This window comes from Carassius gibelio, chromosome A5 (assembly GCF_023724105.1).
Source record: "Carassius gibelio isolate Cgi1373 ecotype wild population from Czech Republic chromosome A5, carGib1.2-hapl.c, whole genome shotgun sequence".
Classification (NCBI taxonomy): domain Eukaryota; kingdom Metazoa; phylum Chordata; class Actinopteri; order Cypriniformes; family Cyprinidae; genus Carassius; species Carassius gibelio.
The window spans coordinates 36,967,592-36,987,291 of record NC_068375.1 but is presented as its reverse complement, the minus strand read 5'-3'; the positions used below and the strand labels follow the sequence as shown (position 1 = coordinate 36,987,291).

The 19,700-nt window shown below is 36.6% G+C and overlaps 1 protein-coding gene across 3 annotated transcripts in view; it reads left to right on the top strand.

Moving 5' to 3' along the window:
* The window catches only part of LOC128014840 (netrin receptor UNC5C-like), a 122,600-nt gene that overhangs the window by 91,774 nt on the left and 11,126 nt on the right, over window positions 1-19,700 (top strand). For all 3 annotated transcript variants that reach the window (XM_052598512.1, XM_052598510.1, XM_052598511.1), the window contains 7 exons: window positions 11,466-11,657; window positions 14,210-14,566; window positions 15,323-15,410; window positions 16,355-16,523; window positions 17,843-18,076; window positions 18,402-18,548; window positions 19,512-19,679. In XM_052598512.1, coding sequence (XP_052454472.1) covers window positions 11,466-11,657; window positions 14,210-14,566; window positions 15,323-15,410; window positions 16,355-16,523; window positions 17,843-18,076; window positions 18,402-18,548; window positions 19,512-19,679 — 1,355 coding nt within the window. The remainder of the gene's footprint in view (window positions 1-11,465; window positions 11,658-14,209; window positions 14,567-15,322; window positions 15,411-16,354; window positions 16,524-17,842; window positions 18,077-18,401; window positions 18,549-19,511; window positions 19,680-19,700) is intronic.

The following is a 19,700-nucleotide window of genomic DNA, read 5'->3' as shown; positions in this document are numbered from 1 at the left end:
TTTTATATATTTATGATTTTTATTGACTATTTTTTTAAATCACAAAAATATATCATATTACTGAGTGTATATATATATATATATATATATATATATATATAATTTTTCACCGTATCAGTGAAACTGTTAATAACATTTTATATATTAAATATATTAAATTAAAAACATAAAATCCAAATTCACTCTGATACAACATTTCTTTTTGGTCCTTGAATGTGATTGGCTGAGAGCCTTTTCCAGGGACCCGCTGATGTCCCTATTGTGGTTAAAGCACAAGATAACTGGTCTCATTAGTCTCATTAGATAATTGGTCGCATTAAGCTGTTATTTGTTCCAAAGCAAAAAAAAAATGTAGTCTACTATTTTAGTTTATTAATTTTCTGATTTATTAGATGGCGACAAGAGTTGGCAGTAAAGATTTTTATTGTAAACAATGAAGTTGTTCATTGAAATGAATGAACTTTTACTTTTAACAACAGCTCGTAAGACGCAGTTAACAAATGCAGTGAGCAGTGCTGTCATTGTAAATGAAAGGATAATACGACACAGATATGTCTTTCCTCAGTGCACATTTAGACCAATGTTTTATCTATGAGGTGGAGCTGAAGAATGAATGCTGTATCAGATGCAGGTAATCACACTCACTCAGTCCATCTCTCTCTCATAATACCCGACTCCACATAATACAGTGAGCTTTAATACAATAAGCTTTTAATGAAGCAACTCAATGTTCCTTCGTTAGTTCTAAAGGGACGTTACTGAATTAGTTACGAAGGCTTGAGCTCAGCTGCTAAACTGTTAAACTGAGATTTGAATCTGTGGCAAAAAAGGAGAGTTTTTAAAGACACTCAGTTGTGGTTTTCTTAGCTATAAGTCAAACTGTTGTATGAACGCAATATCAAACTCATAGCCGTGAGAGATGGCTATATATCGGCACGCTGTGATTACCTCGTGTTTTCTGGTGTTATATTGCAAGGTTCTTTAATGTACCTAGTCCGCTTTAAACATCTGTTTTGCAGATAATACGCTGGTGAAAACTGTGATGGCGTCTTCCTCACAGCATTTGCCCTTTAACAGCGTCTGTACATTTGACTTCAGCTTTGAGCTTTGGTTTGTTCTAGAGATCCTTCAAACTGGATTCTAAGCGAAATGTTTGTTATGAATATGAAACCCTGAGAAATGAACCGAGGCGAATATCAAACAACATGATTCAGGCTTTCATTACGGGCCACCACAGCGCTAGGTTCTTCATGAAAACAACTCATCAGTCATAACATCAGTCAGCCTGCTTCTTGTCTGTGATTTTACTAGATTTTACCATCCTTTTATCAGCTTTGTTTTTATGTTGTCTTTTTGCTCTTTATGATGTGCTTGCTTTTGAGAATATGAAAGGTACTTTCAGCTCCAGGTTTGAAGATAAACAGTTGGCCCAGTGGTTATTAACCTGGCTGCTATCATGACGGTTGCAGGTTCATTTATAAACCAGAGAGTAAAGGTTATGACAGTAACCCATCAGCAGGTGTACAGGTAGTCTGTGCAGTCAGGGGTGAGAGCAAATAAAGGCCAAGGCACAATCATTTGGTAAATATAGGAAAAATCTAAGCAATTTATTTTTATTATTATTATTTGCAAAAAGCAATCACAGCTATTCAGTCATGTATTGCATCATGTTTCTGTTTCAAAAATATTTTATTATTATTATTATTATTATTATTATTATTATTATTATTATTATTACTTTAAAAAACAGTTATGTTGATAATTAGAGAAATTAAATGGTCCGTTTACAAAAATAGTATGATTTTTTTTCTGAGTTTTATGTATAAATATTATTTCAATTTATAAAGTTATTTAATATATATATTTATATTTATTTCATTTCAATTTATTTCATTTTAAAGCCAAGTAAACTACAACAAATAACTTGAATGCCATCACTCTTGAACGCTGAGAAATTTGACAGAATATAAAAAAAATAAAATATCTGTTCATTTCGGCTGTTTGCTTCAATGAACCAGTTAAAAAAACTCATTAACTGTTCAATTTGAGTAAATTCTCAATATTGTTTCCAGAAGTCCTTGCAGTGCACTTTAAAAAACGTCTCAGGTTATAAATGTAACTACAGTTCCCTGAGAGGGAACGAGACACTGCGTCCTCTGAAGGGACACTATTCGGAACACCTCGTCGTGACCCATGTCTGAAGCATACTTTGAAAAACGCCAACGTGTTGGCTGGCGACGGCCTCTGACGTCGCTACCGGCGTGACTATAAATACGCGCCCGTAGGACCCGTCACTTATCTTCTTCGTGAAGCTTGCGTCCGAAGCATGGCAGGGAGCTAGAGGACGCAGTGTCTCGTTCCCTCTCAGGGAACCATGGTTACATGCGTAACCTGAGACGTTCCCTGACAAGGGAACTTCGAACTGCGTCCTCTGAAGGGACACTATGGGGAACAGTATACCCACGCCGCCATGCTGAGGGGAGTGCAGGCCAGAATCATGGCAAACACTAAGTACCAACTCTACCATTTCACCGGGAGTCGCCCCTGGGATGGTTCGACGGCTGTCCATGACATTATCCCTTATAGCCAAAGGCCTAAGCTACATACCCAACTTACCTGAAGGGCCTCGGCCCGGGGTAGAACTGAAGGCTTGGAATCATGAAAGATTCCTTTAAAGGGATACGGCTAAGAACCTAGCACTGTTTATTACCAAGTCTTGCCTGTCACAAAGGAGGGGTTCTCGTGGCACTCTGATAGAGCAGCTCGTAGAATGGCCCGGGAGCAGAGCAATTGGAGGACGGAATGTACAGATGAAGCCTCAATGGAGCTGGATGAGTCAGAGGAAGCCAGAGGGGATAGTGGGACGGTCTCTTGCGCCACAAAACCGATCCACCCAGGTCTGGCCAACCTCTCTAACTCTGCTTCAACATCTTGGTGCGAAGGCGCCATTCCCCGAGCCTCAGCCCCTGCCTCAGCAGGATGTCTGCTCTCACAGTGCGTCTCAAAACAGTATGTAGTACTGGAGCGCTCTGATGAAAAAACCGAGAATTCAGTCTCCCATGAGAGGAGGACTCCGAGCAGCATGCTCATAGGCGACCCTTTTTGAAAAGGGGAGCGCTGCTAAACTACCGTGAGAATTGCCCATACAGCCCCCCATGTTGAGAGGTGGTGCTTGAGGTGTATAACAAATATGCACTGGTTGGATGAAGCCCAAGGAACCCCGGGGCTAATCATCTTAAGAAAGGGAACGAAGCGCAGCGCATAACCCTTACCGTACAGGATTCCAGAAAGTGCGCACAGCCTTGCGTGCACACTTACCACTTATGTGGATTTCAGACAGTGCGCAAAGCATTAATGTGCACGCTGACCACCATGTGGTTTTGAGAAAGTACACAGGCTTAGCGTGTATACTGAAAAGTTACATGACAACCACTGTATGTGGGAGCTCACCTTCAGAGAGACCTGTGAAGCCTACTATCTGATAACTACAATATGTGGGAGTTCACCTACAGAGAGGCCTAGAGAGGCCTACTACCTGTTACCAGATAACCACCTCAGTGGAAGGTAATATGGAACTCGACTCCAGGAAGGCCTGGTGAGGCCTACTACCTGACAACCACAAACCGTGGGAGCTCGTTTTTTTTTTTTTTTTTCAGTGGAAGCGCACAGTATGTGGGAGCTAAATCTCCAGGGAGGCCTGGTGAGGCCTACTACCTGACAACCACAGTATGTGGGAGGTCGCTTTCAGAGAGACCTGGTGAAGCCTACTGTCTGATAACCACAATATGTGGGAGTCCACACAGCCCCTCATGTTGAGGGAAGCGATGCTTGGGGTGTATAACAAATACACACTGGTTGAATGAAGCCCATGGACCCCATCTTCAGAAAGGGAACGAAGCAGAGTGCGTAACCCCTATCGTACAGGATTTTAGAAAGTGCGCAGAGCCTTGCGTGCACACTTACCACTTACGTGGATTTGAGACAGTGAGCAAAGTGTTCACGTGCACACTGACCACCATGTGGTTTTGAGAAAGTACACAGGCTTAGCGTGTGTACAGAAAGGTTCCTAAGCATCGCAGAGGCGCTGGATCGCACGGGAGAGGCGAGCTCCAACCCTCAAGCAAGGGGAGCATCACCTGAGACAGTACATACAGAAGGACTCCGTAACTACCACCTCCCCGGATGCGCCAAGCGGCCAGGCGGCCCCTCAGGGTGACCTGGCCGGACATCCATGAAATTCCCTGCAGTGCTGTGCCAGTTCTGATGATCAGTCAGGCTCCTCGGGAGGGGGTGTGGGATGAGCAACCGCAGAGCGCTTGCTTCCCGCATGCGGGACTCGCTCCGTGGTGGGTGTCGTGCCCGAGGGGAGAAATAAAACAGAAGTTAAAAACATCCAAAAGGAAGTGACTAACTCCTAGGTATCGCTCCGATCCGGACGAGAACGCTGCCTCGTCTGAAACACATCCCTCAGACCCTGCTTACCTCTTCGTGACCCGCGATTCCTCTTGCCCCTGCCCTCAGGCGGGGGAGGAGCGCAAGCCACGACACTAGCCTTCTGCCCCCGTCTTCGATCCTCAGATCGAGATGGGCCAGGACTCCTTTGTTGTTCGGGCTCTGCTGCTGCGTATGATTTACCATTTAAGCGGGATGTATCCTGGAAGGGCTTAGATGGCAAAGAGGGAGATTTTAGGGAGGATGTTCCCCCACTGAGAGATAGCTAGCCAGCATCTCTTCTACAGGGGGCATCCTCTCATAGCCGTTCTCGTGCATGCCATCGATATCAGCATAACTCATATGCTGAAACCGATGGATGTGAAAGAAAAACGGCCTCTTCCATTCCTTTTCGACTTCTGCATGTAAGTCAGACAAGAATGGGAGGCTCACCTGGGCTGGCGGGCTATGGTCAGATAAATAACGCTAATCGAGGCTACCTCGCGCCGTTACCTTTCTGGCACGCTTCCATTTCAAGTTTATTTATTTATTTAGTTTTATTTTTATTTTTTTTTTCTAATTTTGCTGCGGCGCAATTCATAACCTCTAACAGCTCCCCATATGCAGAGCAGGAGAAATGAGCGGCTCAGCCTCAGCTTCTTCGCCACTCTCAAATATCTCCTGCTCTTTCTGGGTAGAACCCAGCAGAGCACTAACTTCAGTGTCAGAATGGGTTAATGACAACGCATCTTCCTCCCGAAGTTCGCTCTCATTTGCCGCCGGAGAGACAATTTAGTTATGTAAATTATTAATTTGCTGTAATTTAGTACAAATTATGTATTTTTATTTTTAATTTTTTACATTTTTTGTCTATTAGGGGTGTAACGGTACGTGTATTCGTATTGGACCGTTTCAGTAGAGGGCTTTCGGTACGGTTCACGTGTGTACCGAATGACCAAATGCAATATTTTGTGCGCGGAACATAAGTACATTTTCGTGTCTACACACGAACATATTAAGTGGCGGAAGTCTCCGCGTTCAGCGCAAATCCCGCCCTGCAGCTGATTCTAAGGTTTTCAAAAGGCATCACTCGAGTGTGAACATCACTACAACTAGGAAAAAAAATACTGTAATTCAAACCCAGCTCCCATCAGCATTTAAACAGACCTTTGCTCTTAATTTCCTATTCTTTTTTTTATTATATAACGTTATATATTTTATTAAAAAGTGTTTCAAAAAAGTGTAAACAAATTGTTAAAAGAAGTTTATTGTAATAAACAACCTGCAGTTTAATGTTTGCATTTCATTCCCTTACTGTACCGAAAATAAACCGAACCGTGACTTTAAAACCGAGGTACGTACCGAACCGTGATTATTGTGTACCGTTACACCCCTATTGTCTATAATTCAACTAGATTCATTTCAGTACTTCATAAGTTTTATTTTATTATGATATTATGATTTTATGATACAATTGTTGTTTTTATTAATAATGATATTCTTAATCTGTTTTTATATTATCCATTTGAACTTGAATTTCTGAACACAAAAACACAATTCAAATGGATATTGGTAGATATATCCATTTCAGATAGATAGATAGATAGATAGATAGATAGATAGATAGATAGATAGATAGATAGATAGATATTTTTTCAGTTAACTTTTTTTTCAAGTAACAATTTTTTTTTTTTTTTCAGTAGCTCTGGTTCATAGTTTAGCAAGCAGCATTTTTACTGATGTACTGTAGCAACACACTGTAGCCCTGAAACATATGCAAGAACACTTTTAGCTACACAATCATGCATTGTTGTGTAACCGTAAAAAAAAAAAAACACGTTAAATATGTACACAGTGCACACAATGCATTGGCTAAGCTCTGGTGTTTGCATATTTGTGAGTATGTTTCAGGCTTAGCACTTTATTTTAGGCTTGTACTTCTGTTGAACAATCAGTGATACTTCAGTGCTGTTAACTCTCTCTCTCTCTCTCTCTCTCTGTGTGTGTGTGTGTGTGTGTGTGTTTGAGGGGACAATGTTATCTCTTTTCTCCTGAAGCTGTATTATTTATTAAACATTTTCTGCAGTTGGCAGCCGTGATCTTGCTCTCCCTCCCTCTTTCACTCGCACTCATGTTCAAAGAAAACGTTTAATCTTCCAGATACATTTTAATGGCTGCGTTTAGTAGCTTGCCACTTTTATCATCAAAGCTCGTGTTTGAGCTTGTATGAGTGTTTCTCGGATGAAATGAGTTAAATGACTCGAGGCATACGATGGCGAGAGTTAAAGAGAGGAGGAACGCAGAGGAGATCGCTCCGATAAAACACGGACGTGCTTCACATCGGAGCCAACAGGAAATGTTGTGCTACAAAGCACACTGATTTAAAAATGAGTCTTTTTACGAGTCATCTGAACATATTGCTCATAAAGTCTTGGAGATGCTAACAATATTATTTTTACTCTTGCGAAATAATGGTTTTGTTCCAAAAGCTGCCAAGATGCCTACATAGACAGCAGTTTCAGGCATCATAGTTATACTTCTGACACAAAAGCTGATCCTGAAAACTTTTTTGGCCAAACTGTACGCTAGTATTTCATGTATCTTTCATGGAGCAAGCATGACTCAATAAAATAATTTATTTAAAAAAATTCTTGTTAAAAATGTTGGTTAGAACTGGACTATCTAACAAGCTACTAATTAGTTTACATAACTTACTGAAAGTTTAAAAAATTGTGTTTTTTTTCTATTTAGATTTTGCTTTTGTAAAATATTTAGTACTTCCAGTTTATATAGTTGAACTAAAATATATTTTCATATCTTTGTATAATTTATTTTCATTTAATGATTATTTAAAAAAATGTCTTGTGGTTTAAGTTTTTAGCGAAATCTAATAATTTAGTTGTTTTACTCTGGCATTAATTAAAATGCGGTAGTGTAGTATTTTTCCCCCTTGAATTAGTTGCTTATGTAACACTCATTTGTAAGTCTTTTTGAATAAATGCGTCTAAGTGAAAACATGTAAATGTAAATAATTAATATAATGATGTTAACCCAGTTCATAAAGAAAAAAAATCAAAGGAATAGCATCATTAATTTAATATGCTTTAATATTACTTAAATAGCTTTTGCATTTATATCATCACTGATTATTTTTTAAAACATTAATAGATAATTTATTGCATTCAGTCCTTTTGAAACTTAAAAAATAAGCAGTAAGTATATATATATATATATATATATATATATATATTTATCAAAAGTATGGGGTCTCTAAGAATATTTATTATCTCTCTTCTATTCATCAAGGCCACATTTATTTGATCAAAAATGCAGTAAAAAATTTTTTTGAAATTTTAACATTTGAATATATATATCAAAATATGATCGATTGCTGTGATCAAAGCTGAATTTTGAGAGCTTCACATTATTCCAGTCTTCAGTGTCACATGATCTTTCAGAAATAATATGCTAATGTTCTGCTGATGTGCTGCTTTTCACCAAAATAAATGGATGTATAATATTTTCCGGGGTAGTAATGTTTTATTTTATAATAATAAAGTTTCTTTATTATAAGGTTGAAAATGAGAGATACTGCACTTTACTAAGAAGATGAGACTTTCTGTGTGTGTGCGTGCATGCGTGTGTGTGTGTGTGTGTGTGTGTGTGTGTGTGTGTGTGTGTGTGTGTGTGTGTGTGTTATCAGCCTGAGTGTGTGCACTCAGTAAAACCCCTGCGGACTGATGCAGAGGGAATCTGATCAGCAGAAGGCTCTTCCGCTCACAGACTCATGGATCGGACAGGTTGCCAGACGATCAAACTTCCTTTCCTTCATTAACCCCCCTCCACATCTGCACACTGTCCTCCCACTTTAATCACTTCATTCATACAATCAATATGTTTAATAAATGCTTTAAAAGTTTTTTTTTTATCATTAGTCCATGGTAACTAATGTAATTAACTAATCTTAACAAGTGGAACTATTTTAAACTTCAGTTTTTGTTTTTAAAAATCTTTTGTTAAGTTATTTGGGTGGCAATTTAGAAATTACATTAATAATTATGTTGTAGAAATTCCTTTAACAAAGTCGACTGCGTGAAAGTCACTGTATTATTTGTCTGCACATCAGTATTACACACGCACACACACACACACACTCGCACAGATCAGTGTTTAATAGTTAATGAGAGAAATAACTAATGACAATAATGTTTGGTCACAGTCAGTAATCGAATAATATCAGTCATTAGGACACAGCTGTGATCAATTTTTACCACTAATTGTAAATTAATTATAGGTGTAAGCAAATCAATACTGCAGAGGAGAGATGATAGTGAGGTCACTGAGGAAAAACAAGGAAGCGACATGAGAGATGATGAGAGTCTGTGTGCAGTCTGTGTTTAGTGCAACCGCCCGCTGTCACACAGACTCCAGCCGCTGCTTTGAGTTTCATACTGAAAACACACACACACACAGGAAATACATTTTGATTCACTTACAAAATTTGTGGGATTTACTGGATAGACTAGTTATTTTCAATTTAAGTTGCACATACATTATAATATAACACAACCTAGACATTTTGCACAGCCAATTTCTTTAAAAAAAAAAAAAAATACAATTCTGTATTATAAATTATCTATATTTTAATTAATTTATATATTCAGTGTCAGCAAACAAATATTACATGCATATATATTATTTTAAAAGTCTATATAGTACCTATATTATTATACGTTACCTATGATTGTTTATATTTCATATATTCCTACATTATTATCAATATTATATAATTATGTTATATATTTAGTTAGCAACAAATACTAAATGCATATATACTAACTTTATATTTGTAAAAAAAAAAAATATATATATATATATATATATATATATATATATATATATATATATATATATATATATATATATACCCACAATTCAATTATAAAGTAATATATTTTGGTTGCATGATATTTTACAAAAATGTAAACTGTGTGTGTTTATATATTTATATAGTCATAATATATATATATATATATATTTTTTTTTTATATAAATCTATTTTTGTTGCAAAATGTCATATATATTGTTAATATAATAATATCACTTAGCTCTTTATATTAAGTTAAATAACTTTGTTCAACTTTTTCGCATTCAAGCAATATAATCTTCATAAAATGTAACTATATTATCGCCCAGCTCTAATCTTCTAAATACAACTACAAGACATCAATATATTGAAATATTATAAACATTAATATCCTTCTTTCTTATAACACTGCTTTGAAACAATGTGAAAGAGCGCTATACAAATAAATTTGACTCAAGTATTTTCCATCATTTTAGAGCCCTCTGCTGGTCAGGTGGATTAGGTTTAAGTGTGTGAAGAATCCTAATGAATATTTATAAGCCTGTGTCTAGTCTGTCTTTAAAACATGTTGCTGTGAATGTCATCCTGATGATAAGTCAGATGTGTGAAGCATGAGTGGAGTTTTAATCTGTGTACCTTTGTTGCAGTCTCGCTGCGACTAATGAGTGCTTTACACAGCCAATAGATATGGAAGAGGGGATTTAAGCACACACTCACACTCACACACACACACACACTTTAAATATCAGAGACTGTGACGATTTTGGCTGCTTCTCGCTTTGATGTTTCAGAGCCGCGGTTTCATTTCGGCCCTGATCCCCTTTTAATCTCCACATACATACACAAATTCAGAAACACACACACACACACACACGTATAGAGAAAGAGAGAATCCACAGGAAAAGAGGTTGGATGGACATGTCACTATTATTCTCCTTCAGTCTGCTGAAGAATGAAGCTGATTTCCAGGAAGATGAGCAGTATGGCATGTAATAATTTATAGCCTCATTAAATTAAAGGACTGGATCTCTTCTCTCACGGTGACTGTCTATTTTCAGGCTGTTTTTTCATCTTCCTGCAGTTGGACGTCTAATTTTCTTTCACTTACTGTGAAAACTCCTTCTAATGATTGATGCAGGGGGGTTATACACTGATTAATGCTATTGTTTTAAATGCCAGTCTCAGACGTGACCTTTGACCTATATTGATAATGATTTGCAGTAGGCCTATATGCTGTGTTTAAAAATAGTTTCAAACAATGTTATTTTAGTATCACTGATATATTATTATAATTTTTGTTTATATTTTAAAATAGATTTTATGTATTTATTTATTTTCAGATTTTAGGGATTATTTTAAATATAAAAATTGTTTTAGTCATTTTCTTTTTGACGTTTTAATAAAAAAAAAACAGCTAAACTAAATAAAAATGAGAAATGTCTTGGTAAATAAGTGCACTTTTATGACTTTGGTGTAGCATACTAACATTTATTATTGAGTATATTTTTCACTACACAAGAAATCATAATTCATAAATTTTTATTATTTATATATTGTTGTAAATGTATATATTATTTAGATATTGTTTTAGAATTAACTTTTATAATTGTATAATCTTGGTATTCATTTTAACTTTTTGTTTATGTTGTAGTAATACTAGTAAGTATTTATATATGGGTTTATATATATAATGTATATTTTAAAACATAATTTTCAGTACTCATGTAATTGTATTTATGTATGTATTTAGTTGTGGATTTATATATATATATATATATAACCTTAAATTTTAGCTTATAAAAGCTATGATATAGCTTTATTGCTTATAGCAGTTTTGGGTTTAATAATTTTAGTACTCATTTAATTTTAGTTAATTGCTGAGGCAACATTTACAATTTTCATGTTATTTTTATTTTAGTTTAAGTTAAGTTGAACTCCATGAAGATATGTTTAAAACACCAGTATGTTACATTACTGTCATCACACGTCACACTGGAAATGGAAGTTGAGCACATTGCATTGTGGGATACTGTATTCTAAGCAGTGTGCTCTGTTTTATACTAAATGAAGATGGAAAAACTGACTGTTTCACTTATTTTTTTTTTTTTTTTTAAGAATAGGAGCTAGTTTACAGTATATATCACATAGTCTTCCTTCTGTCGCGCAGCTGCGCCGGGTGGAGATGAGGTGGCGCTGTACGTGGGGATCGTCATGGCGGTGGTCCTGTGTCTGATCGTCTCTTCTGTCGTGGCACTGCTCGTGTACCGCAAAACTCATCGCCGCTTTCACTCTGACATCATCGACTCGTCTGTGCTGAACGGAGGATTCCAGCCTGTCAGCATCAAACAAGCACGCTCAGGTGAGACGCTCAACCTTCACTAGTGGAGCACTGCTCAGCTCTGATTGGTTAGCAATATAAAGTTTCAATTGTAAATAAAATTTCACAGTATTAACGTTTTTCCTGTATTTTTGTTCAAACAAATGTAGCCTTGGTGGTCAACATAAGAAATGTATGCGTGCACACATATATAAACCATACATGTTTATTATATAGAATGTGGAACTTCAATTTCTGAATTATTGACAGACTGACTTTCTTCTGCAAAATGCAGTATATTCAGATGAGTGTCGATGGAGTCAATTTGCATTCGGATCCTAACGTTATTAAAAAGATCTGTTTTTCTGCCGGAAAAGTAAGTCATACAAGTTTGGAATGACATGAAGGTGACCAAATTATGACAGAATATTCATTTCTGATGGAACTGTTCCTTTTGTAACCAATTGTGAACATCTGCGTCTTTTGTCATAGTGTTGTTTTTACCAGATTGTAAGGGATTTCATGCATTGTAATCATGCAAGTCACCATAACAAACATTATCGCTTTGGTAAAACATTCAAACGTGCTATTCACACACAATCACTCTTACTGCCTGTTTCAGAGAGGAGCTGTGTGTGTGTGTGTGTGTGTGTGTGTGTGTGTGTGTGTGTGTGTGTGTGTGTGTGTGTGCTCTTGTTTTTGTGACATATCAGGACACAACTCTGTATAATGACATGGGTATGACACAGGTATTACAAGGAGAGGATGACTTATGAGGATATAACCCATGTCCCCATTTTTCAAAACCCTTATAAATCATACAGAATGAGGTTTTTTGAGAAAGTAAAAATGCACAAATTTTCCTGTTAGGGTTAGGGTTAGGGGTAGGGTTGGTGAAGGGCCATAGAATATACAGTTTGTACAGTATAAAAACCATTACTTTTCACAAAAACAAACGTGCATGTGTGTGTGTGTGTGTGTGTGTGTGTGTGTGTGTGTGTGTGTGTGTGTGTGTTCCACCGTAAGACACAAGAATGATTAAAATTCCAATCAAGTGGTGAATGGAGTGGAAGGCAGGGTTCCGGTGTTAAACTGTGAGGTGTGTGTGTGTGTGTGTGTGAGAGAGAGAGACTCAGGTGACATTTCCTCTGAGGATCATTAGAATGCCTGTCACTCTCCCACCTGAACAGGTTATCATTAATGAAGAATCGTGGTTCTGCCCGCTCTCGTATTGTCTCGCTCTTCCCCTCTTTTCCCCACTCGTTTTCTCTTTAATTAAACATGAAGCGAGCTGTAGGTGTAAATGGCACCCTGTCAGGGTGAAAGCACCGTGTGGAGACGCTGGGGAGGACGTCGGTGAATGAGTTGATAAATACAGAGTTAGGGGATGTTTTGATGGTAAAGCGAGACGTTCACATCCGTCAGTTTTTCTCTGGTGAAGATCTCTCCCGGGTTCGGATGCATTTACTTCGACAGGTGTGATGCAATGCAGTGCGCTTTACGCTTTCTCAACGATCGCTGCGTGATGAATGACTTAAACGTGTGTCAGGAGTGTGAACGGTGCTCATGGTGAGAAATGCTCACACCTGAATAACCGGAGAGAGAAAGAGCTGGTGTGCGAAGTGACAATCCTCTGTTTAGTCACTGTGGGAAGCTGAATGTTAATGAGCAATCAGTATGGAGATTACCAGCCGCTGGCTATAAGAGTCCTTCACACACACACACACACAAACACGGTGATTTCATTTCAAAATTGCACACAACAGAAATACATACAAGGAATAGGTCAGCTAAAAACATCATTTACCCACCTTCATGCTGTTCCGGACCCCTATGACTTTCTAGAGATGTAAAAGATGTTTTGCAGAGTCTTCAAGCTGCTCTGTTACATGCAACAAATGTGTTTATTAGCTGTTTACCTTCAAATTAAGCCAAATTATGCATAATTGTCACTTATGGAAATTTGATGCAAACATTATTGTACACATTGTGGCTTTTCTTACATGATGTAATGAATTATGTGTGGTTTAGAGTGAGCAGATGAATGCTCCGGTGAAACTGGATATTTCATATGAATATTATGGAAGCTTGTTTCAACCATGGGATAAGAAATAAAAAAGGTAAAGAGTAGCACTTTAGATTAGAGATTAGATTTAGAGATTTTAAGATTTAGAGATTTCCCTTAATACCCTCCTAATTTGCAGCTTATTAATAGTTAGTGAGGAAGTATGAAGTTTAGGTATTAAATGATCTAAAATATGGTCATGCAGAATAAGACATTATTATGTGCTTTAAACAGTAAGTACTAATAAACAGCCAAAATGCCAGTAATATGCATGCTAATAAGCAACTAGTTAATAACAAGAACTGGTCCTTAAAGAGGTCATATAATGATTTTTTAAAGATCATTCTTTTGTGTATTTGGTGTAACAGAATATGTGGACATGCTTTGATGCTCAAAAACACATAATTTTTTGACCCCAAATTTTTAAACAGTAATGTTTTTAATAAGCTGACAGATCTGTTTCCAAATATAATTAGTGATATGTAAAAGTAATTATCGTGTGTGTGTGTGTGTGTGTGTGTGTTTGCAGCGGATTTGCTGGCCGCAACCCCTGATCTGTCCACCGCGGCGGCGCTGTATCGCGGTCCAGTATATGCCCTCCACGACATCTCAGACAAAATCCCCATGACCAGCTCCCCTCTCCTGGAGCCGCTGCCGCTTCCCAACCTCAAGATCAAAGTCTATAACTCCTCTGGCAAGGTGACCCCTCAGGAGGACATGACCTCTGACCTCTCCGCCACCCTGTCCCCCAAAGTCACACACTCTCTTCTGGACACCGACACGATGTCCCTGCGCAATCAAACGCTGGCACGCACACGGGACCCCACGTGTACGGCATTAGGGTCATTTAATTCGCTGGGAGGTCACCTGATCATACCCAACTCAGGTAAGACACACACACACACCTTATTTAAGTATGATTTATGATGCACAATCACACTCTGGTCCTCGCTGAGTGTCCAACATATTTACGAATCGCCGTGTGATATAATTTATGATGATTAATTGATTGTGTTGATAGTCCTTCATTAGTCTAATTAAGGTGTATGGCTGTGACAGGGTTCCAGTAAGATGCGATGGAAATGTCACATTCACAATCTCACATTCGTGTGATGAGAGGAACACGCTCAGTGACAATGATGAATGAATCCAGAGGATATCGTTCTATAGCTACAGTGGCATGCGAAAGTTTTGGGAAACCCTTATAGAATCTGAAAATTTGAATAATTTTAACAAAATTGCATGTTATTTTTTATATAGTGCTGTCCTGAGTAAGATATTGCACATAAAAGATGTTTGCATTTAGTCCACAAGACAAAAAAATAGCTGAAATTATTAAAATAACCCCATGGTTCTTAATACTGTGTTCTGTCACCTGATGATCCTCGACTGTGTTTCTGTTTTGTGATGGTGGTGCATTAGTCCCTTGTTTGTTCTGAACAGTTCTTCAGAAAAATCTTTAAGGTCCTGCAGATTCTTCAGTTTTCCAGCATCTTTGCATAGTGAACCCTTTCCAGCAGTGACTTTATGATTTTGAGATGCATCTTTGGACACTGAGGACAATTGAGGCACTCAAACACAACTATTAAAAAAGGAGGTGTGCGGTTTCTCTCTGAATCAGTCTCTCTGTAATGTGTTTCAGGTGTGAGTCTGTTGGTTCCAGCTGGTGCGATTCCTCAAGGTCGCGTCTATGAGATGTTTGTGACCATACAAAGGACAGAGAACATGAGGTAAAAAAAACACACATACAACACAGCCCAAACATAAGCAAGTCATTTTGTAGGTAAATTCTAAAACACATATGAAACACACACATAAAAGTTACAAGTAATGAATATGATACCTATCCAGCTCTGCATAAACAATATGCATGAATAAATATGTCAATAAATCAATAAAAAATGTCTATAAAAATAATTTACATTCTGCTGGAGCAGCATAGAAAAGCAATTGTTTTTACCAATGTAAATTTAGGCACCATGTACTTTTAAACTACTAAATGTACCATTTAGTTACTAATACAGTATGTACTTTTAAAGTACTAATGGGCATGTTTAAGGTACTATTATGTACTTTAGGGGCAAGTAAGATTCAAAGATGTACTTAGCTTTTGTACTTGAAAGTACTTCCCCAGCGACAGCACATTTTGTGCCTTTTTCTGAGAGTGCTGAAATGTAGAGCGCAGGATGTTTGTTCTTCATAAATATGTAAATGTTTTATTGTTCAACTTGTTGTAATTTATTATTAACTTGAAAATCTCAAACAGTTCTGGTTCAGTGTGTGTGTTACTGTAGCATCTGATTTCAGAGAGAACGGAAGCTGAAAACGGGAAAAGTAGGCAAAAGTCTTAAAGGGATAGTTCAGATTTTGTCATCTTTTACATTTTGCCCTCAAGTTGTTCCACACTTTCTTTCTTGTGTGGAACACAAAAGATGATATTTTGAGTAGCCAAACAGTTGCTGGTTGCCACTGACTTCCATAGTATGAAAAAAAAATACAGTGGAAGTCAATGGCTGCCGTCAGCTGTTTAGTTACCAACATTCCTCAAAATATCTTCTTTTGTGTTCCACACAAGAAAGAAACTCCTACAAGTTTGAAAACTTGAGGGTGAGTTAAATGACAGAATTTTAATTGTTGAGTGAACTGCCCCTTTAAATGTGTCTGTGTCTCTCAGGCCAGCGGTCAGTGATGGGGAGGCCGTGCTCAGCACTGTGGTCAGCTGTGGACCCGTGGGTGCCCTGTTGACCCGTCCCGTCATCCTCACTCTCCACCACTGCGCACACGCCCACTCTGACGACTGGCAAATCATCCTCAAGAGCCACACGCAGCAGGACCAATGGGAGGTGAGGAATCTGAATACGGCCGATCAGGACAGCCAGTGGCTGAATGAAAGTGTGGCAGTGAGAGTAATCAGGTCAGGGAAACTCTGGAGATGAGCCGCTCCATTTCAATAAACTACTTGTCCTGCAGAGAGAGGGAAACATGACTGGAAAATAAATGTAACTATCAGAGAAGGCAGGCAGGGTAAATTGGCCTGCTGTGCATGGCAGGGTTCTACAAATAGACAACACAGAATTCAATTATTGCAAGAGTGGAGCGGAACAAAGGATGAGGCGTATTTATCAGGACGAATCTGCTTCCTTTATCAGGGCCAGGATTCCCTTAGACACACACTCGCATTGTGTGTGTGTGTGTGTGTGTGTGTGTGTGTGTGTGTGTGTGTGTGTGTGTGCAGGAGAGACCAATTGTCCCGGAGAACCTGCATGTGGGGATATATATCTCATAAAGCCTGTCAAAACCAATCGCGGGTATTATTCACTCCAAAATCACAAGAAGAAATAAGAAATTACTTTTTTCAAAAAAATGAAAACTAATTTTAGGACTTTAAAAGTGTTTGCATTTTGATGTTATTTCTTATGACAATTAGGCACAATCCTCAACCAAAACAATTACTGTAACCAAAATAATTCATTATATACTATTTGTATAATCTAATCAGTATATTTTACATTCAACATCAATCACAATATAAATTTTACAATTGCATCATTGCAATATTGGATTTAGAATAAAATAAATGGTACTAAAAGGATTTTTACAGTTTTTTTTTTTTTTTATAATGGGAATGGGAATGTTTTTTTGTTTTGTTAAAAAAAAATGTCATTAATGCCTTAATTGGTTAATATATAATAACCCTGCAATAAAATGTTAATATATATATAAAAAATAACAATTAATGAATAAATATATAAAATAGATTATATTTAAATTGCATATATACAATACAATATAGATTTATTTATTTATAAATGTTTTCATGTATAATTTAATAAAACTATGTGATTTTAATCAAATTAATTATTATGTTTTTGTATTATTTCATTTAATTATTTTTTTTGTATGTCAATTGTCTGTGTTATTCTTTGCATTTGTTACCTAAATGTATATCACTGCAGTTTTAAAATCCTACAAACATTTTCTTGGAAAAATACAAAGTAAAGTTTAACTTAAAAATAATAAGAATAATAATTTAAGTCCCACAAGATTATACACATATATTCAGATTAGTGTGTGTGTACTGCATGTGTGAGAGCTCACACTGTAACCCTGCACCTGTCGTGATGAGATGCTCATGTGAATAATGTGTGTGTTCTGTGTGCAGGACGTGGTCGTGGTTGGAGAGGAGAACTTCACTACTTCCTGTTACGTGCAGCTGGGGGAGGAGGCGTGTCACATCCTGACCGAGACTCTAGGATCCTACTGTCTGATTGGCCAGAGTGTCTGTCCGTCAGCAGCTAAACGAATCAAACTGGCTGTGTTTGGTCCGGTAGTCACAGCAGGTCTAGACTATCACATCAGAGTGTACTGCCTCGACGACACGCAGGACACGCTCAAAGTGCGTATAAAACTGACCACTGTGGCTTTCCAGTTTATTTTAACTTCAATAATTCAATGATTTAATATATTGCAGTACAACATTTCATTTAGCCATTTAAAATCACTTAATATCACAGAATTGTATTATTAATAATAATAATAATAATAAACTCTATACTGTATGTACTGTACATGAGTTCTGTGGAAAACTTGTGAATGTTGTGAAAGTTTGCACCAAGCTCTTATTTTAAAAGATAATAAGAGCCATTTGAAATGACTATATGTGCAGTGACTTTATGATTCGATGCTGTATATGATTGCATTATTAATGTTTGTGTGGACAGGAGGTGCTGCAGATAGAAAAACAGATCGGTGGGAAACTGCTGCATGAACCAAAGTCTCTGATCTTCAGTTACAGCAATCACAACCTGAGATTGTCAATACATGACATTCACTCGCAGTGGAAGAGCAAACTACTCACCAAATACCAGGTGAAGACTACAGTTATTTGAAGCATGTATATGTTTGGAGTTATCAAGATATTCTTAGCTTACATTATGCATTGAACAATCAATTCTGTTTCCTCGTAAATAATTGTGGCAGCATTCATATTGTATTATAATGTTAAATGTTAATGTTTTTTATTATTAATGGTATAAAATGTATCCAAACTTAAATATTAATATTTGATTATATATATATATATATATATATATATATATATATATATATATATATATATTGTATATAACAATATATAATTTAATATTACTTAATTTGTATGTCATTTATTATTAATAAATATAGAGTTGTATCATTTTTTTATTTTTATTTTAAGAAGCAATTTAGTATAACATTTAAAATAAAGTGATTTAATATTCATACATTTTATATATATTTTGTATATTGTATAGTATTATTAATATTAATATTCATCAATATTGATATTTTATATTTTTACTATTTTATTTAAATAGATTTGATTTTGATTTTGTCAAATGTTATATATTTTAATATGACTGATTTTGTATAATTTATTACATATATACAGACTTCAACATTAATATTTGTAATTTTTAATTGATTTTAATATTTTAATTTAATATAATTTTAAAAGTATTTTAATATTACTTATTTTATATTATTTATTATTATTATTAAATATATAAAACTTTCAATATTAATATTTGTTCATTTTTTATGAGTAATTTAATATAATATTTAATTTAAGATTATTTAATGTAACCATTTTGTCATATAGTAGTAATGGTAGTTGTACTATTGTTTTTTTGTTGTTGTTTTTTTTTTTTTGTTGTTAAAAATATACAGACTGCACTATTAATATTTTAAATCATTTGTACTGATTTTAATCTTTAAGTAACGTAATATATTATTATTATTCTGAATTGGTAACAGACGTCAGGTAAAGTGTGTGTGTGTGTGTGTGTGTGCAGGAACTGTCTTTCTCTCAGGTGTGGAGTGGATCGGTGCGTCGGCTGCATTGCTCCTTTGCTCTGGAGCGTCAGAGCGTGAGTGTGTGTGAGCTGTGCTGTAAGCTGTGTGTCAGACAGGTGGAGGGAGAAGGACAGATCTTCCAGCTCTACACCACCCTGAGCGAAGAGGTACAGTAGCATGCCCTCTGC